The 21,872-nt window shown below is 36.3% G+C and overlaps 1 protein-coding gene across 9 annotated transcripts in view; it reads right to left on the minus strand.

Annotated features, from left to right (window-relative positions):
* Window positions 1–5,630: 5,630 nt before the first annotated feature.
* The window catches only part of BIRC6 (baculoviral IAP repeat containing 6), a 210,533-nt gene continuing 194,291 nt past the window's right edge, over window positions 5,631–21,872 (minus strand). For all 9 annotated transcript variants that reach the window (XM_043918289.1, XM_043918288.1, XM_043918290.1 and 6 more), the window contains 4 exons: window positions 20,495–20,572; window positions 12,774–12,962; window positions 9,937–10,071; window positions 5,631–6,501 (listed from right to left, as the gene is read on the minus strand). In XM_043918289.1, the coding sequence (XP_043774224.1) occupies window positions 6,322–6,501; window positions 9,937–10,071; window positions 12,774–12,962; window positions 20,495–20,572 (582 nt within the window). In that variant the 3' untranslated portion in view covers window positions 5,631–6,321. The remainder of the gene's footprint in view (window positions 6,502–9,936; window positions 10,072–12,773; window positions 12,963–20,494; window positions 20,573–21,872) is intronic.

The raw sequence follows: 21,872 nt of genomic DNA on the forward strand, positions 1-21,872 counted from the left end.
ATTAACCTAAAGATTCAAAATCATGAAATAAGTAAAGATTTTAAAACGACTTTAAGAAAGTTTTGGCCAATATCCTAGAGTAGACCCAAGGAAAAGGAAGCCTAATATCCTCTTCTACAAATGGGCTCAAACATGAATTATTGAATTCAATCAGAAATAATACATGGAAAAAAATAATAATACATGAAATTGCCAATTAAAAAAATTCAGTGTATAGTTAGTAACTTCCAGACAGAAAGTAAACAAGGGATTGGGAGCCTACACATAAGGATAGTGGTACAGATTACAAGCAGAAGGCCCTTTGAAAGAACCACTGATCCACACTGCCTAAGAAAACAAAGACGCGTGTCCAGAATCGGCCCAATGACGCCGCTTCAAGACATCAGCGCCGACAATATCGTGTCCTGCCTCCAGCTCCTGGGGAGAACTGTCCATAATAATGGGACAGTAATTCTTGTTGATGTAATGCCACCTGATCTATCCAATGACCGACCGCAGAACATAAAATCTTATAGTGAACAATTTTAAAGTTAGCTGAAAAGCAAAAAGGAAAGCAAGTTCACTATTCTATTCTTAAGAAAAAAAGAGGAATTGCCAGTGTGTGGGGGGAAGATAATAAAAGATAAGTGTTTTTGAGGGTATAAAGAGCTTGAAGCGAAATGAACTTTCACTTTGGTTTAAGAGATGCATTCAAGTAGTAAGACTCTCTAATGAGCCTATGTCCTAAGCTATGACTGATGTTTTGGAATCATTATTAGAATTATTTATTCTATGGGACACAACACCTACAATTTCAGGATTTGCTTCCAGACAGAATGTACTGTAGCTCTTATGGAGGATCAGACTAATAGCTGATTTAGATATCAGAATACCAAAACTATAGATAAATCTCTATAGGTAATAGAGGACAAACACAGGAAGATTATCAGCATGTTAGAGTCCAGTTAGATTATTCCTTGATAATTATAAATCTTCATTTTTGTACAAATATTGAAAATGTTAAAACTGTGATTTAGGGGCATTATCTCAATAACATGGCACACATTGAAGAAACACTGCCAAATAAAGCATATCCTTTAATTCAGTAGCCAGTGCTTACTCTTTGCTTCAGAGAAATTATAGGGGCCAACTGGTCAAAAAACCTTATATGGTTAGAGCTAAGATAACAAGAATAATCACTTGTAGAAAAGGGGCACCGACATGATAAAGGAGCTCTAGCTTGTCCCTATAAATAATGAAAATGACTCCAGGGAAATGGGAGGTGCTCTGGGGCTCGAGGTAAAGAGAGATAAACCAAAGAACAAAACCCATGGAAAGGTTAGAGAAAAGCAGTAACAAGGAACAGGAGGGGAGCGGGGGTGGTGAGTTTGAGGGAGATTGGTACCTATCCTTGTGACCTATCCCTTGGAAAAGAGAAGAGGCCAGGGAGGTGGAGAGGGTCAAATCACCCTCCCAGGAACGCCAGCAGGCAGAGGTGCTTATCCCGGGACCTGGGCCTTCCAGTGGCCCAGGGCAGCCTGCAGCTGACACAGCTGGATTGGGCATTCCCTCCCTGGAGAAGCACCAGGTTAGTGAAACTAACTCACCATCAGAATGGTGGCCTGACACAATCTCTTCCTGCACTGGAAAACACAGCTGGTGTAACCTGAGGAGGGACACGTGTAGAGGAAAGCAAAGAAAAACCCGTTTTTTGGTGAAGTCCATCATCCAGGGGCTAAGGGAAGAAGGCCAGAGGGTACCTCTTCTGTCCAGGAAATGCATAAGTTCAGAGGGCTCAGCACAGCTCCTTTAGTTTGAAGAAGCAGAAGACTAGAAGCTGAGAGCAAGGAAGAGAAAAAAGGAAAGAGCTTCCTTTCAAACTGGTTTACACCCTTAAAACTCAAACAAGTGACCCCTACACTCTTACCGCCCTGCTGGACTCCTATGGTGGGAAGCAGGGAGCTTTTAAGCCCGTTCTAATTTAGGTCCAGCCTGGTTTATACCAACACCAGAATCAATTCCAATTAGAAAATATATGATTCTTTTGTCTTTGCAGAGGGGAGCTCTTAAAAAAAAACGAGTAAAAAGCAATTAAAATTACAAAGGAAAAGATCAATAGATGATTTCATGATAATTTAAAACTTCTATGAGAAAAATTAAGTTAAAGGGCCATCTAGAAAAAATATAGACAAATATGATAAAAATTAACATTCTATCACACAAGTAGCTCATTTATATTAAAATATCCAAAGACAATACATAAAAAAATGGGGAAAAGGTATAAACTGATCATTAACAAAACAGAAATTCAAATGGCTAGTAAGTATAAACAATATTGAATAAAAGGCAGACTAAAGCATGTTGAATGAAGATAGGTAAATATTCTGATTAAAAAATTATAATTGCCTATGCTGGCCAGGGAATGGGAACATTAACTGAAGCTACAAGTGTGAATCAATACAACCTCTCTGAAAAGCAGTATATATCACTGACTCTGGAAAGTCATTATATATCAAACCTTTTGACCTGGTAATTCTAGGCTTTATCATAAGGAAATAAAAGATATAGACCATGTTCATTAGAGGATTATTTATAATTAGCAAAACAGAAATAACCTGAATGTCCAACAGTAAGAGGCTAAGTACATCCATATTATGAAGCCATTAATTTTATGATAAAAAGTATGTAATATGTTAAAAAGGTGATAAAATTGAACATACAATATACCAATTATATAGAAAAGTACAGAAAATAAAAGGGAAGATACCAGAAAATTAAGTGTTTAATGTCATGTTTTGTATTTTTCATTATTTTCCACTCATTGGAGTATGACTATCACTATTACTGCAACCACACCCAGTGAACCTAGGCCTTGCCACGTCCTGACCATCTTTGGTGTAGCCGCTCCTCAATGCAGTCCTTCTGTGCCCCGGCTGCCGCTTCAGCCCCGAGTATACAGCTCCACCAAGGTCTGCAGCTTGGTCTGTTCCCATCTCTAGGCTGATTCAGCAGGCCTGTCTGTTTCTATCTTGGGATCTTTTGGTCTAACCAGTCTCATGGACATACCAGAGTATTAACTCTGCATTAAATTGTGGAAAACTATATAATATGGTGAAAAAAAGCGCAACTGTAGAAATCTGTCTACTAAATAACTAGCTTTGGTTTAAGGAATAAATAAGCAGTTAGCAATGCCTAACGAGGGACCAACTGTCATATGAATTATTCAGCACAGGGGCGCTCAAGCCAGAGTCCACAGACTGTGACCGTCGGCAGCAGGCTAAGTACAGAAAGTGAGTAAGCAGTGGTTCGATGCTGCAACATCTTCATTGTGTTTTAGAAAGTACTGGTCTCCAATGGAAAGAAGGGTAACCGACCCTTCACCACAGTTGGACACAATGACTAAAATGTTTCACCTCATTCATCTTACCCTAAACAAATCCAATTATAGGCCATCAAAGAAAAAATGTTTACAGTACCTTCTACGTTTGATTTCAGAGATACTGATCTAAATGCGAGAATGTTGTCTAAGCAGTTTACTTTTTGTACTTCTCTTCAAGATCACAACTTCATGAGTTAATAGTTTCATGAACTGACCAGTTGGCTTTGCTGATTTCTGCACATGCTCTTGGACCAAGGCCACCCTGTGTCTGTTGGCATCTGCTCCAGCCTTCTCCAAGGCCTCCCCATTTACCCTTCTCCTCAGCCTGGAAACATCCTTAACTTATGCTCATACCAAAAAGTATCTATTTCCCCCAGTTCTGTCACTTGTTGCTTTCTCCCCATCCCTTCACTGTCCTCAATGACGCCTACCACCTGGACTCTACTGTGGGCTCTCAACTGACTTCCTTGCCACCCAACAGCTGGCAGAATGATCTTCTTGAAACATGATCCGCCCGGGCTGCTCCTCTAATTAAGGCTACTGGACAGCCCTCCATCACCAATGGGATGTCAAAGCTCCTCAACAGGACAAACAAGTTCTTCCGTGACCCAATCTCTCCTAGCTTCCCCACACCACAGCCCAAGACTACCCATTTAACAATCCCAACTTTGCCTCTTAAAATCTAATAGCATTGAACATGCTACCATTAACTCAAGATCTCCTTTTGCTCCCTGGTGTCTGGAATAACTTCTGCCTGGCTAACTTATTTATTCTCATCCTTTACGACTTAGGGTCTTTTGTAGGAAGCTGTTCATGATCAAATCATTAATGTTTTGCCTGAGGTTAAGTGTCCCTCCTCTGTGCTCCTAATGGTATCCCGTCAATAAGAGTATCAGAGAACTTACCATCCTTCATTGACATTATGTTTTCACGTTTGTCATTTAATCCTCAAGTGCAGGAACCTATACCTAGTACAAAGTGAATGCTCAAACATTTGTTGGCAGAAAGTCTAGATTCCAGAAGGAGCCAAAATAGACTAAACTCTCAAATTCAGATGTTAGGCCTTGGTTTTTACAAAAACATGAATTCAAACTTATAGTACTGATACTGTTTGCTTTTATAAAGCTTTCTGAGGACTAATGGTGTGAAATGGGGAAAATGACCCTACTTGATAGGTCTTTCCTTGTGGCTCAGCTGGTAAAGAATTCACCTGTGATGTGGGAGACCTGGGTTTGATCCCTGGGTTGTGAAGATTCCCTGGAGAAGGGAACAGATACCCACTCCAATATTCTTGCCTGGAGAATTCCATAGAGAGGAGCCTGGTAGGCTACAATCCATGGGGTTGCAAATAGTCGGACACAACTGAGTGACTTTCACTTATTTACTTACTTATTTTAATGATCAAAAATAAACTCCAAAATTGGAGATAAACAAATACTAGGATAGAAGCTTTTATTATCTATCCCTGACAGGACCGTAACAGACCAAAAAAAAAAAAAAGCCTAGAGGACTGGTGACTGTCCTTTTATCATTTATCGCTGATAACTTTATACTGAGATATAAGTGAGCATGTCCGCAGGTAACATTTAACTGACACTTCTTTCTCATAAACTAACTTGATTCTGTCATGCTTGGTGTAATTCACTAGACCTAAAGTTAGGTGTTTTGGAAACTCTGATTTCCTGGTCACACAATTCATTCACTTTACGGGGCTCTGGAGCTTGCTGCGAGAGTATCACGATCCCTACTTTTCCTGTTCCTTCACAGATGAACTCACTGTTGAGGATACAGCTTCTCCTCCTGGTCAGCTCCAGATTCAGGGTTTTCACAGGCCAGTTTATTTTGTAGAGACACTGTCCAGAATCATCTTAGGTTTTGATAACTGGTCTAAAAAATATATATATATATATCCTTTCCTTTCCCATAAGTAGCTCTTGAAAGTGTCCAATTCCTTATAGAAATAGCATTTCACACCATGGCAAACTGTTTTAGAAACAAGACATACTAATACACCTAAGTCTTTATTTATTTGGCTCTAGGAAGAATTTGCATGAAAATGAGCCTATATGGCAAGTACAGCACCAGAGAGGTCCATCCTCTCTGCTCTACAGAGCCTCATGTTTAATACATACATGTGAAGTTAGTAATAAAACCAGATAGTCCAGGAAGACAGGAGCCCTTTAAGGAAAATTCAGTTTAGAGTGACTTTTCAGATTGACCATTCTTTTTCATAGACTTAAATTCAAATAACAGATACATTCACAGGCCCAAATATTGGCATAGAATAAAATCATGTTCATTTATTTTTCTGCATCTTAGAATTTTAGAAAGCATAAAATTAAATATGTTGAATGTAATAAATTCATCCATACAAGTGCAAGTCTTCAGCTATAATGCATTTTATGGCAGATTTATCATTTAAAAAATGTACCAGTAAATCAAAAAAGAGGGAGTATGTCCATTTAACTTTTATTGAAGTGTATGGAGGAGGTCTTCAGAAATCAAATATGAGCATGAAGATATGGCCAAACATAAAATCTATCAAATTCAGTGAAAAGTTGCTGACTTTAAATAGTAGTTGTAAGAATGACCAATATATATTCTTTGTTAACAACCCTTCACTCTACAGTAAAAAAAAAAAAAGAAAACAAACATTCAGTAAACATTCTTTCCTAAGGTAGTTTCCCTTATATAATCAGTGATTTCTCCATTTCTTTGTATACACAAATTTGTTGAACATACCAATCAGTGGTTCTCACAATTGAAAAATAAAAGCACACAAAAGCTTACACTCTTGTACAGGTAAATAAAAGATCACCTTGAATTAAACTGGATCTCCTTAAGGGTGTAGTATAGTTTCAGTTTCATTACCTATTACATAATTAGTTTCTTACATACAAATATTGACATATTTGGCTTGTGCTTCAAAGCCTTTGTGTCTATGATGTCCATGTCAACGCAGCTCATAATTTGAAGTCACTGGGGAGCTCTTTACTGCTGCTGGATTTGACCTGATCATGCATTAGAGTCTCCTCAGCACCCGCTGTGGCGCTGCACATCTCCGAGGAATCATCGGCATCAGGGTCCAAGCCTTCAGGACAGGGAAGTTTGAGCAGCTCTTCTCGGAGCTGAGCAGTGTGACGCTGTGCAGGGGAGAAGGAGTGATGTTAGAACTGCAAACCCTAGGATTCTAGCACATCATCACTGAAGGGAGGAGATCAGTTTAAAACAAAATCCAAAGAACTGGGTCTACCAATATTTACTGTGGATCTTCCTTAAGCTAGCTACTCTAACAGGCAAGTGAACAAAACTGGCACAAACCTCTATCTCAAAATATCTGATGTTGCTGATAAGCCCTGAGTACCTGAGTAGCATGACCCCAACCTCTGTAACAGAAACTGCATTATTAATGGCTTAGAGGACACCGGTCATTTGCAATACACAGTTTCAAGTTAAAGAGAGTATCTTAACTTGTGATACACGCTGCCTCTGACTAAACATTTTTGAGAAAAACAGTCCATAAATTAATATAAACCCACTGCTATTTTAATGAATGAAAACAGTATTTCTCAGGTACTAGGCCTTATACAGAACGCTTGAAATGTTTCATACTCATTATCTCATGTCATGCTTGGAATATACCTTAGAGATAATTTCATCATCAGAATTTTTAAAAATGTAAAAAAATGAAGAAAATAGATCTAGAGAGAGTACCTAACTTTGTATTACCCGATACTGCCATGTATGGAAGGATATAGAGATGTTAATAGAGAGTGGTTGGTTGTTTACAAACATTAAGCTTTAGTTTATAACTTTCTAGTGGGAGATAGGAGAAGGCAAAGGCACCCCACTCCAGTACTCTTGCCTGGAAAATTCCATGGACAGAGGAGCCTGGTGGGCTGCAGTCCATGAGGTCGCTAAGAGTCAGACACGACTGAGAGACTTCACTTTCACTTTTCACTTTCATGCGCTGGAGAAGGAAATGGCAACCCACTCCACTGTTTTTGCCTGGAGAATCCCAGGGACGGGGGAGCCTGGTGGGCTGCCGTCTATGGGGTCGCTCAGAGTTGAACACAACTGAAGTGACTTAGCAGCAGCAGTGAGAGACAAAGGATCTCAAATCTCACACTAAGGACTTTGAAAATTAGGCGTGTAAATAGCTGACGCTGAAAATTAACCAACATTCTTAGAACAAGGCACTGTGTTCAACAGTAATAATGTAAAAAGCAATGAGTAAAATAAGGAAGATACAGCTGGATAGAGACCGACTATACAATGCCATTTTCTCTAAGGGACTTGAGCATCTGTGAATCTTGGTATTTGCAGGGGATCCTGGAACTAATCCCCTGTGGATACAGAGGACCAACTATATGATCTCTGACTTAAAAGAGCCTACATTCCAGCCAAATGTAATATGTATGCTTATTCTATACATAAGCAAGATAAGACAACTATACATTTACAGCCATTTGTTAAGGCTTCAAAGTATATTTACATGCTGGCAACTTAAAATTTTTCTAGCCCCAATTTCCCTTCTACAGTGAGCAATAGGAGAAAACATTAGCTAAAGAAGAAAAAACAAAAACAAAAACAAAAAAAGAAGAAAAAACAAAATTGACAATTATGGAGGCCCAGTTAAGGTGGGAATACTATGCCTTTATTGTGAAATTAAACAGAGCAGCTGCATGCTTTTCTCAATTAGCATTCAGCAGCAAAAGTATATCTCAGATGATGAAAATGTAGACTGATTCAGAGATAAAGATTTTAAAATCAAGATGACACAGAAACAAAAGACAATGAGAATCTGAGATAAAAGCAACATACCAACTGAAGCAGCAAAGCCAAAGACGCTGGACTTCAGCCACTGAGTTTTTGTGTCAGGGAAAGACATATCTAAACACACTTGGGAAGATACCCATCTGGTTATGTGCTACAGAAAAAACTGCAAGGGTGGGAGTGGGAGGACAGGAAGACTGAGCTATGGGCACTAGAAACAAAAATGGGGAGGGAAATTTCTGTATGAAGGCAGCACTGAACAGATGGGTGAGCTAGATGAAGGGGGGTATAAATATAATCTGAAGATTTTAAGACAGAGAGAAGTGTTTAAAATTAAGTAAATACAGAAAGTTAGAAAGACAGGATATCCAAATAATATGCCAGTAATACAACTTTGAGAAAGCTAAGAGCAGACAACTTTTAAAAGTCTGCACTAGAAGAAACAAGTGAAAAGACAGTCCAGAGGTGAAAAGTACAGGGGGAACACAAACATTAGATCAGCGTTGTGACAGTTTTTAACAGGTAGGTACGGTGTTACAAGAGATTATACTGAAATCATCCAATTTAAAAGTCAAGGCAGGTTCCATGAAGCAAAATTTAAGATGAAAATTGAATGGAAATGAGCCAGCACAGCAGATGAAAAGCAACATCTGTAAAGGCCTGAAGGGGGGATGAGTCTGTAGAGGGGAAGCCAGGGTCACTCACTGGCTTTTAAGAATCAGAGAGTTGGTAACTTTCACAGAATGGAAATTCAACTGCAAAATGCTCTTTGGTGAGAGGGTTATTTAAAAACAGAGGCAAAAGTATTAAGAGCTCTAGTTTGGTAGTAAAAAGGCAAAAACATTTTTATAAATGGGGCAAGATAAAACTATCTTAGTAAGATGCAGATGTTAAGGAGAAAAAGTTCTTTTTAAAGGTTTTTATATAAAATGGAAAATCTCAAACATACACAGAAGTAGGCAGAATATAAAATAAAATAAAACTCCCTTGAGTCTACTTCAACATTTACAACTCATGGCTAGTCTTCCTTCATCTATAGTCCCACCACTTTTCTTGTTTTATTTTGAAGCAAGCCTCAGATATCACATGGTTTTACATTCATAAATATTTCTGTGTGTAACCTGAAGAAACAGGAATATTTAAAAAATTCACCAATAAAAAACTAATAAACCCTTATCATTATCATCATCTAATCATTTTAAGTGAAGATACTTTTTAAAGTTAGAAGGAAAGGAGCCAGTAGAGATAATCATAATCAACGGAGAATAAAAGGAACAGAGGCGAGCAGATATCCCAAAGCAGGGAAGAAAGAGTGGCTGTTGAAGCTATGATTCCCACATCCAAAAAAAGAAAAAAAAATCCACTCACTCCCAAACCATCATGTTCTACACTTCCATTCTCTGAACACCCAAGTCGAAAACAACAGCTCACTTCCTCCCAAACAGATTTGTATCACAGACACGAACTACCACACCAATCAGCTGTCAGGGGCTCTACCATCTCCCTCACTACTGCAAGTATCAAAATTCTGCAAAGGAAGAGGCCCAGAGGAACACAGTGCAGTACCTCGCCATCATTTTCAAACAACTCTGTGAAGCTCTACTGGCTCAGTTCCTATACTCATTTTTAATTTGAGGAACTGCCAATTCATTATCAAAAGGAACGTATCTTCTCTGTAGACTTTGGGGAGCCTCTGAACTTAATACATTTAACGTTTCTTGCTAGTGGTCACAGTTCTGTTAGGAACATACACCTCCTCTTTTAGAGCGCCGGCAAGGCTCCAGGGAGGGCGGGCGACTCACCTTGAGCGCCGCCGCGTGGTGAGACATGGTCCTGCCCACCCGCTTGTCGCTGCTGTATTGCTGGACGTCGGCGATCCACTCCTCACACTGCGCCATGATCTCCACTCTCTTCAAGTAAAAGTGCTTGTGTATGACCTTAAGGGTAAACCCCGCCAGAGGACACAAGGTGACCAGGTCAGAAGTTAAAAGACAGCATATGTGGCATTACAAAGAAATAACATTTAAAAGATACGGCAATTTTTTTTTTTGTCTCCAGAGACTCAGTGTGGTGAACTGTACATTATTATTAACAACAGGGAAGAAGCAGGATTATAGCATCAGATGATGTATGTTCAAACAGCCAGGTTCTAGAGCAAAAAGTAATGTCCTATCCCACTCAGACATTTCATTAGTTAATCTTATCCAGAGAACGTAAAATATCTAGAGCACAACAGAATCAGAAGTAAAGGTAAATAAATGAATAACTAGGAGAAAAAGTACTGAAAACAGAAAAACTTGTCAATTTCTATCTTTCAAAGAGAACTCAAACAACATCGGGATGGGTAAAGAGATTCTAAATCACAGGTATTTGCATAAAAATCAGTACCCAGCCCTAAAACAGGCACTATTAATTTTGTCTTCTGGATAACTTAATAAACAAGATTTTATTTTATGAAGCTTATCTCCATGTGATAAATATACTTTACATTTCAAGTTTTTAAACTTCTCTCTTTGGAAAACTAAAATTTCTGTGTGGGTAATAAAAGTGTGTTTTGGACAAAGTTAAGCTAGAAAATAGGTCATTTGGGAATTATTATTCTGTATTCTGTGTGAGCTACTTACTACACTGCCCAATGAGCTTGTCTCCCCTAAAGAAAAGACAACACTTAAAACGGAAAAATCATTAGGAAAGCCTGGGAATGGATGTTATTAAACTCACCAGTAAGTTATTGAGTTTGATGCGTACAAGGATACAAAATGAGTAAGAAACAACCTAACATGAAGAGCCATGATAAGCACAGAGCAAGATTCAATGAATAGACTGAATGTAGTATGTGAGTACAGAGAAGGCAATGGCACCCCACTCCAGTGCTCTTGCCTGGAAAATCCCATGAACGGAGGAGCCTGGTGGGCTGCATGGGGTCGCGAAGAGTCAAGACACGATTGAGCGACTTCACTTTCACTTTTCACTTTCACGCATTGGAGAAGGAAATGGCAGCCCACTCCAGTGTTCTTGCCTGGAGAATCCCAGGGACAGCGGAGCCTGGTGGGCTGCCGTCTATGGGGTCACACAGATTCGGACACGACTGACGCGACTTAGCAGCAGCAGCAGTATGTGAGTAAAAGGACAAAGCCACAAGTGGCTAAGGTCTGGGGCTTAAATGCTGCTTTTACTGAAAGAAGGAAGGAAGGAAGGATCGAAGTGCAGTTTTACAGTGTTCAGGTTTGAGGTGGTTATTATATACTCTAGTAGAGTTGTCAAGTAGTTTATGTATCTGGATGCATTGAGTCTTAAGGACACTGAGAAATTAGTTTATGATACAAACAGGAGCAATGTTAAGTTTTTCATGGGCAGGAACTGAGTTTTGTTTTTCCTTGGGTTCAGAGTACCTTAGTGCAATACCTACGTATTGGTTCTGAAACGAGTTACTTAATGTAAGTTACCCAAGCTTGAAAAGGGACAGAACACTATGCTTCAGAATATAAAGAAATGCATGTTTGTATTTCCTGTAATATTAGGAAAAGTAATAATTATCCACAGCCTTGAATACAAAAATTGCAAAAATAAATATCCAACTTTGTCATTCAAAGTGCAAAATTATTTAGTAATAACAAAAGGAAGAAACGTTTTTATACTCTTTCAATAGATTCAATGATGCCACTTTTTAACTTCATACATATAGCTACATAGTAATAACACAATATTTGCTTAACAAAATTAACAATCAATTTAAAAATATTATAAGATCTTTAAAGACTTTAAATATCTTTAAAGATACTAAAGATCAATTTTCTGTCAGGTAAATATGCCAATTTTTCCTCTAAAGTATTGTGGTTTCTAGTACAATCTAAGAACAAAAATGTTTCATGACAGAGTTATAGTGTTAAGATATGATGAAGTAATCTGATATGACAAGTGAAAAATATAATCATATTTTAGGCAGACTAAAGAGAGGTAACTAAACCCAGGAAAAGAGCCACACTTCAGGATGTGGTAGAATAAAGGCATGTCACAGTATCAAGACAGGTTTCAGAAAGTAATACAACTTTTTCCCAAAGAAAAGAAAACTATCTTTTTCTTCAATGTTGGCTCACAGATATTAGTATAAGGGCAGAGTTTCTATCTGCAAGATAACTACTGAAGTATCTCACTGCTGCTGCCGTTCAGTTGCTAAGTCATGTCCGACTCTATGCCACCCCATGGACTGTAGCCCACCAGGCTCCATCGTCCATGGGATTTCCCAGGCAAGGATACAGGAGTGGGCTGCCATTTCCTTTTCCAAGAAAAATATCTTAACCTCTAATAATAATATTAAAAAACCAAACTATTTTTATGAGGCTTATTTTAGTAACATATTCTAGCATATATTAACATAACTGGCACAGACATTATGCTAGTAGAATGGCAGCCATGAAAAATAAAGAATTAATAAAACTGTTCAAAAATACAGTCAGATGTCTTTTCGGAAGTAATGGTTTAAAAAATTCATCTGTACTATACTACCACTGATTTTTAATGATTAAAGACAAGAGTAAATTACACCACAGATACTCTAAATATAAATGCAAGTATAACACTAATAAACTACATTCTATAGTGTCTTTAAAAAGTATTTCATTAATTTCATTGAACATACTTCTTTAAAACACGGGGAAGGGTTTCTGATTTGCTCCAGCATCGCCCACTTAACCGTTGCTTGCCGAATGTTGCCATCATATTCTCGAGAACTCTGCGTGCCACTGGGAGTGCCTCTAGACCGTTCATATCCTGGTTCATTAAAATACGGCTCCGCTACTAATATAAGGGACTGAACGGACACCAGCACCTGAAACAAAGAAACAAAAAACAGTTATGACACGACATTTTTACTACCAGGGAACTAATATCTTGCTTCATCAACTAGGAGTCCCTTTAAGTAAGTGCTTCCACATGATTTTATCACCATAAAGTCGATGTTAATAACTGACACTGAAATATTTTATTAAAGAAAAAGTACAGCTTAATCTTATATATTTATATATCATATATTTTACATTCTTGAAGCCTTGAAAAACAAAAATAGGTATGAAGATCTTTCCTAAAAGATCTTTCCTAAAACTACTGAAAAAACACTTGCTTATAAACATCTCATATCAATGTAGACATCATTTTGCTCAAATTGTCCTTAAACAGCATGACACTAACAATGTACTCTTAACAATACTCACTCGTAAGGAAAACTACATGAGGCAGTCTCTACTTCAATTTCAAGTAAAATTAACTTTCACAATATCACAAAAATCTTCTTACTAGACCCTTCACTGGCAAGATGATATGGTTCTAAGACCACCTCTAACCCCCTACTTATACACCAGGTTTGTTTTTCTAGATATAATCAATACTGAGAGGTCACTCTTATTAATATAGTATTGCTTGCTAATATATAACAAGCTAATATGACATCTTTGAAGGCCGGAAAATATTAGCTACAATCTGCCCACTTCATAAATTAAAAAGGATTAACAACATTTTTTCACTGGGAAAGATGATTAAGCAAAGTTAAGGATATGCACCTTAGAAAAAGAGTAGATTTTCTTAAAATAAAAACTGTTAAAAATTGGAAACTTGAACCTGAAATATATGAGCTATGAATAGATAAGGTGAAATATGACCTGAAGTAACCATGATATTGAGGTCAAAGTCAACTACAGACAGAAAATTTAATGTGTATTAACTCTGAGGCAAAGATCTCATAATTTTTTAAACTTACTGAAATTAAATATATTACTGAAGGAAAGTGATTTCCCTTGGCTATATACTTCCCCTCAACTCAAATCTGATACTTCTGAAATAATCTTCCGGGGATATTTACTATTTCCTTTCCTCTTCCCTTTTAAATAACCTTCCTCTTATAAGTAGGGTATATCCTCATTTTCTACAAAAGCAGAGAAAGAAATTTTGTAACATGGGATTCAGTTATTTACTTAACCTCACATTCTTTGAGACAAAATACAGTTTAAAAAACTCAGGCAGCTGGAGATTCAAACAATTTATAAACTACTTCAGATTCATACCACATTTGTTTTTTTTTAAATAGCTAAACTATATAAAGGAAATGAAAAAAATAGATGTTTTTTGTATAGAACAAAGAAAGCTACAGACATAAAACTAGAGACATAAATTTGAGTATAACATTTTCTGCTAAAAAAACTGAATTATAACATTTGCATTTGATAACACATTAGCAGAGATCAATATTTCTGAAATAAAATTCAAAGAGTAATTGATAACATGTGTTCTTTTATCCCTGGGTGACATTATCTACTTTTAATGGGCATCTTCTATTCACTTTTTTTTAACATATACCTTTTAGGAGATACATAAATGCTGCTTCATTTTTCTTCAGTGAAACAAGCTATTAAGGAGTCAAAAGATTCATTTTATGGAATTTCTGGAGTCTTGCATTATCTGACATATTTACTCATTTTAAATCACAGCACATCTTACTGTAGCCCAAAAAACACTCCCATGAAAAACCAGTAAATAAACCCTTGAGAAGAAGGATTTCTCTTTTTTAAAATGGTTTGATTTTCAATATTTGAAATTAATGATTTATCTAACTCCGAGAAACACTATGCTATGAAGTGAGAGAGACCAAGACAGGCAGAATAACTCCATCCCCTCAGAGTCTGTATTTTGGTCATCTGTAAAATAGCAATCACACCTACTGACATTGTAGGATGCCTGTGAGAACTAAATAAGGTGTCAAGGGGTATAAGACAGTAGGACTCATAAGTAAGTGTAATTAATACAAATAGCTATTCTTTCTTGGAGTAAAAATGACATCATGCATCCAGAGGACAGCAAAACACAAAACAAAATCACCCTTACTCTAAAAACAATATATTTTAACTTATGGGTATACAAAAGGGAGTCAGCATGAGCTCCATTTTGATCAACAAAACTTAAGAGCTTCCTGGATTAAACCAAAAAACAAACAAACCAAAAAATACCCAATATTCATCATAGCTACATCTGGCTGAAGTGCTTTCTTAGAATGAGTCATTAATTAGCATAAAAACATCTACTAGATAACATATTATGTACATAAGTTATACTAAAGTTAACCTAATAATAAACAGAATATATTTTCATTCCATAGTGTAAGTTCACTGATTTTTAGTCAGTCCTCTGATATTTTCATGAAGTCAAGAGTATAAAAAAAAGAAAAACTTTAATTCACAGGCTCAATTCACTGTCCCTCTCCTCTAGCTTTATGTTAGTATCCACAAAATTGCAAGATGTTCTCATTATAATTTATTCAGAGGCTGACTAAACCAAGAATCATATAACAGCTTTCTTTCATTAACTGTGTCAAGCAAAAATTTTAACCTTGCTCTAACATCTGCTATTAGGCCATCAACCAGTCAGCAATCTTGTCTTCTATCAATGCCTTTATTTTCAAATTATATCATGTCAGAAGATTTAATTCTTTGACTTAGTCTGTTACATTAAAAAAATTTATTATAGATATTTCAAACAGCAAAGTACAGACTATACAATCCAAAATATTAATCTGTAACAAGAAACTATATTATATGAAATAACACGTTTAGGATAATGGAAAGAAACAAGTCTTAGTTAAAATGCTTTAGCTTTTCAAAATAGCAAGTACCCTCCTCTATGGAAAATTATGCTGCTACTGGATAGGACTATAATTAGTGGGTGATTTCCAGAATTTTCAATTTTAAGAAAAATGTTAGGATTTATACATTATTATATTATACATAGGTTTATGAATGGTTGATTATGTGACATTAAGTATGTTTTTTCTCTTGCATGACATCTTTATTAACATCCAACCGTAACAAATTATTTATAAGACATTAATATATATTTTAGGTATACTATAGCAACAGTAAAAACCAGTCACATAAGCAACTGTAGAATTTGGTGTTATTGATAAAATGTAGTAATTCTTGATGATAGTTCTAATGAATGATATGACTTTTGACTTTAAATTATGCAAATAATCAAGACTATTACTAGGTTACTACTGGATATGAGACCTATGACATAACACTACAAAATTTTATATTTTTACACAAATAAATATTCTTTTAACAGTCTCATTACAAAGAAACTAAGCAATTCTAATAATGTTTGTCACTGTTTCAAATATTTTGGAAATCTTTTGAATTGCATATAACCTTCAGAAGTTTTTGAGGATGATTTTTTAATCTGGCAAAAGTACTTTTATGGGTACAAACAAAAGAGTAAAACAGTAATTGTGGGTCCCAAAATCTAAATAAAAAGAAATTACTTTTTCCTAAGGCTCTGTAGTCTGTCTCTGAAGAAAGTTTCTAACAGAGAACAAGGGGCAATGCATTCCTGCCTAGATGTATTTATTTCTAGTTTATAAAGCAGTATGACACACCAAAAAAACCCTACAAACCAATGTTTCTTAGAAATATGGGTACAAAAATCCTCAAGCAAAATGCTAGCAAACTGGGCCTTTCCCTGGCAGTTCAGCATTTTCAATGCCTGGACTGAGGTTCAATACCTGGTAGGGGATCTAAGATCCCACAAGCTGCCCGACACAGACAGAAAGAAAAGGAAAAGAACTAGTGAATTGAATCCAATTACATACAAAAAGAATCACACATCATGACCAACTAACTAAGCTTTATCCTAGGAAAACAAGATTGATTCATTTAACAAAAAGATAATACGTCATATTAATAGAATAAAAATTAAAAATAACATAATCATTTCAAAAGATGCAAAAAAAGCATTTGACAAAATCCAGCATCTGTTCATGATAAAAATACTCAAGGAAATAGGAGGAGAAGGGAACATCCTCACATGACGAAGGAAATACATGAAAAACCCACAGCTATGATCACACTCAATGGGGAAAGACTGAAAGTTTCCCCTAGGGTCTGGAGAAGACAAGGCTATTCACTCTTGCCACAAAAAATGTATAGCCTCTCTTACTCTTGCTCAAGTCAATTTTGTCACGGATCTGGAAATCAGTATTTAGTAAGCCATCTAAAGTATAGGGAAAGTGATATAACAACGGTATTATCCCTAAAGTGATATAACAACGGTATTATCCCTAAACAACGGAAATAATGAAAGTGAAAGTAAAAAATGGAGAAATAGTTCAATTATATAAGAACTCAAAAGATTATTACATAGCAATTAGAAATTATAAAAATATAAGCTAGAAAGATGGATATGCTCTAGTGTTACGTGAACACAGATGTACACAAATAATTATCTACTATGTTAGTTAGAAAAGGCAGAGGAACCAGAGATCAAATTGCCAACATCCACTGGATCATCGAAAAAGCAAGGGATTTCCAGAGAAACATCTATTTCTGTTTTATTGACTATGCCAAAGCCTTTGACTGTGTGGATCACAATAAACTGTGGAAAATTCTGAAAGAGATGGGAATACCAGACCACCTGACCTGCCTCTTGAGAAACCTGTATGCAGATCAGGAAGCAACAGTTAGAACTGGACATGGAACAACAGACTGGCTCCAAATAGGAAAAGGAGTATGTCAAGGCTGTATATTGTCACCCTGCTTATTTAACTTATATGCAGAGTACATCATGAGAAACATGGGGCTGGAGGAAGCACAAGCTGGAATCAAGATTGCTGGGAGAAATATCAATAACCTCAGATATGCAGATGACACCACCCTTATGGCAGAAAGTGAAGAAGAGCTAAAGAGCCTCTTGATGAAAGTGAAAGAGGAGAGTGAAAAAGCTGGCTTAAAGCTCAACATTCAGAAAATTAAGATCATGGCATCTGGTCCCATCACTTCATAGCAAATAGATGGGGAAACAGTGGAAACAGTGGCTGACTTTATTTTTCTGGGCTCCAAAATCACTGCAGATGGTGATTGCAGCCATGAAATTAAAAGACGCTTACTCCTTGGAAGGAAAGTTATGACCAACCTAGACAGCATATTAAAAAGCAGAGACATTACTTTGCCAACAAACGTCCGTCTAGTCAAGGCTATGGTTTTTCCAGTGGTCACGTATGGATGTGAGAGTTGGACTATAAAGAAAGCTGAGCACCGAAGAATTGACGCTTTTGAACTGTGGTGTTGGAGAAGACTCTTGAGAGTCCCTTGGACTGCAAGGAGATCCAACCAGTCCATCCTAGAGGAGATCAGTCCTGGGTGTTCACTGGAAGGACTGATGTTGAAGCTGAAACTCCAATACTTTGGGCACCTGATGTGAAGAACTGACTCACTGGAAAAGACCCTGATGCTGGGAAAGACTGAGGGCAGGAGGAGAAGGGGATGACAGAGAATGAGATGGTTAGATGGCATCACCGACTCAATGGACATGGGTTTGGGTGAACTCTGGGAGTTGGTGATGGACAGGGAGGCCTGGCGTGCTGCGATTCATGGGGTCGCAAAGAGTCAGACATGACTGAGTGACTGAACTGAACTGAACTGACTGTTATAATTATAACTATGTGAACTATGTGTAAGACAAAAAGCCCTAAAGAGAAAACACAGAGGAGATAGTAATTTATGTGATGGTAGTAAGTTTCCAAAATTGTAAAATTTAAATGCTTCCGAGTAAGCTTCCTTATCTCCCAGGATTTTTGGTATATACTTGACATACAGGCAATGAAAAAGTTAAAAGGAAATACAATTTTTCCCTTTTTCCTGGCCGTGTCCCATGGCCTATGTGTGGCCCCCAACCAGGGACTGAAGCTGTGCTCCCAGCACTGCAAGCAGAGTGTTAGCCACTGACTGCCAGGGAAGTCCCAGCAAATACAAGTTTAAACTAAGAAAATCTGGAAGATTAACTGAAAATTTATTTTTAAAACTACATAAATCAACAAAAAAATTCAAAAATTGATTCTAATTCTCAGGTATAAGTCATGAAAAACAGGCTATGTCTTAGTTTCCTTACAGAGTAAAACTCGTCATAAAAACAGCTTCTGTTGACAAGAGTAACATACATGTAGAAAAATATTTTAAACTTTTTGAACATATCACTTTTTATCTTTTTTAATTGAAGTTCTGTTGATTTACTATATTGTGTTAGTTTCTGGTATACAGCAAAAGTGAATATATATGTATATATTCATTTTCATATTCTTTTCCATTATAGGTTACTACAAAATAATGAATATAGAGCCCCGCACTATACAGTGGGACCCTGTTGCTTATCTATTTTATATATAGTAGTTTGTAGCTGCTAATCCCAAACTCCTAATTTATACCTCCCCCTAAATAATCATTTCTAAAATGAAGAAGCAGGTACTTGGAGAAATATTCTAATAACTTTAGTTACTTTGAATGAATCATATAATCTCTCTTTTTCTTGGATCTCCGAATAGCAGAAGGAAAATAAATTTATATTACAGTACTATTTCTTTAATTCATGGGAATGCTGCAAGGTCTTTTCAGAAAATCTAACAGAGTCACATCCTAAAGAATGCTCTTTCATATCTCTTTTATCAAATACAAAGTAAGAATTAGGAAAAGAATCCTTTCAAGGTAGGTCAACTTTAATAGGCTTACCTGCGGATAATTTATGGTTGTCTTTCTTAAACACTAAACTGTAAATGTGGAGTTTAAACTATTATGGAGCAACAGCAATTTGTTTCTGTTACCTTAAGGATCAAGCAACATAGTTAATTCCTATCATTAATACGTCTGTCTCTCTGTTGGAATTCTGAACTATTAAGACAAAGCACTGGCCAAAAAAGATTTAATGGGATAGTATTAATATAGAACATTTTATTTTATGTAGTCCAATGTCTTGTGAAAATTAACTTAGAAAATTTCAAGGCAATGAAATACATGTGTTAAGTGCTCTGCAAAATAAGAATGGCAAATCTCAAGATTTATGAATTCTTGGACAGTACTTCTAAATCTCAGATGAGTCCCATTATTAACTAGATTATAGAAGAATCATATCATGGGTGGAGAGATATGTAATACTAGTAGTTATTAAATTCTACTCACCTGAGTTTGAGCCAGTAGGGACTGACTGGGAGATGGGAGAGGCTAATATGACTTATCTGATCCTGTTGCACCTGAGTGTACTTTAAGGCAAGTCAGGGAATTTTTTAACAGGGAATTTTGACAAAAAGAAATTTTTAATGTCCTAACTTAAGAATCTCAACTCCAAATGAGTTATAATTCCATTGTACTAATTGCTTACCTATAAGCTATTTCATATGTACTTTCTATCAATCTACATTTTTATTTTTAATGATTTACTATGTTTATTCTTGGTCACTAAAAAAAATGTTCTTAAACATAGATGGTTCTCTATTTTCTTTTTTTTTTTTGGTTCTTTATTTTCTAAGTGAAACTGTAAGAGAAATTTGTTTACTTGCAAAAAGCTTGAGGTCTGAGGATTCCATTTCTCTTCTGGTCTTCCATGCCATGTATTTAAGATGCTTAAACAAACCTGAGAAAGAAGGGAGAAAAGTTGTAAACAGAATTGAAAGGAATGCTTTTTAAAAGTAAACATCCAAAAAAAAAAAAAAAAAAAGTAAACATCCAGAACTAGGAATAAAATTGAAATGTTACTATGTCCAAGTATCTGAGCTTTATAGCCCCAAACAAAACCCTAAGGTTAGGTCTGTTAAAACAAATTTGTATCTTCATATGTGATCCAAATTTATGTGGCACTACAATTTCTTCATTAATGAAAAATCAATTAGCAGTTATTACAGATTAATAGAAGTAACATATTTTTTTAATGAAGACTCTTTTCCAAACAACATCATCAACAACAAAATTCTTGGTGAGGAAAAGTGGTATTATTTTACATTTAAAATCTCTTTAAAAATTTTGAAATGGGATATAGCTTAATAGAAAAGATACTGATTTTATATCTGCCTCTACATTCCATTTGTTGTAATATATTGTCTTGGTTGAAATGCCTGACTAAAATCTGCCCTCACAGAAGCATGAAGTAGCAAAAGGGAGGACCCTGCAGATGCCTTGAAATGATCTTGAGGATCCCCAGAGTGCCTCAGAACAAATTTGAAGACACTAGTTACTTGTTCGCTCACAGAGCAAGAATGAACTCAAAGCATCTGCCAAACACAGGTCAATATTTACCTGAGGAAAAAAGAGAAGCTGGGACATGTTATCTGCACTTGTAAACTAACAATTTTGTGCAATGGGCAACAAATTTGGAATATAAGCAATCTTTAAAAAAGCAGAAATCCATCTCCTTGCTATTCTTTCAATGCTCTGTGAGAACAACAATGCAAAATACATTAATTCATTTAGTAAATTCACTAATAATTTTAAAAGATGTGCATATGAACAGCTTTGGGAATTATCATTTAAAGCACCATCACACATATCATGCTACCTGGAATCTTAAGTCCTTAACCTGTTACCTATACCAGTAATTCTTAAGGAAGTATTAATAATTTCTTAAATAATACTTAACATTTACACTTAAACTCTATTTAAGTTCGATCTCTCCCTTGAATAAAGTCAACATTGCTATTTTGTCTACTTTGCTCAGTTAAAGACTTGTTCTTTGCTTTCTCAAACAAAGTAGGGTCTACCTCTAGTTAAGTATCCTATAATAAAACCAGAAAATGAATTCCAACTTTGTGATTTGAGCATATGGTGAATACAAAGTGATAACTTGTAAGCACAGATCTGAGACAAGCTGCACCTTTTAAAAACAGGAAGGCAAAACCAAGGGAAAACTTCGGCCATCTCTAATAAACCAGATCAACTTC

This window comes from Cervus elaphus, chromosome 11 (genome assembly GCF_910594005.1).
Source record: "Cervus elaphus chromosome 11, mCerEla1.1, whole genome shotgun sequence".
NCBI classification, from domain to species: domain Eukaryota; kingdom Metazoa; phylum Chordata; class Mammalia; order Artiodactyla; family Cervidae; genus Cervus; species Cervus elaphus.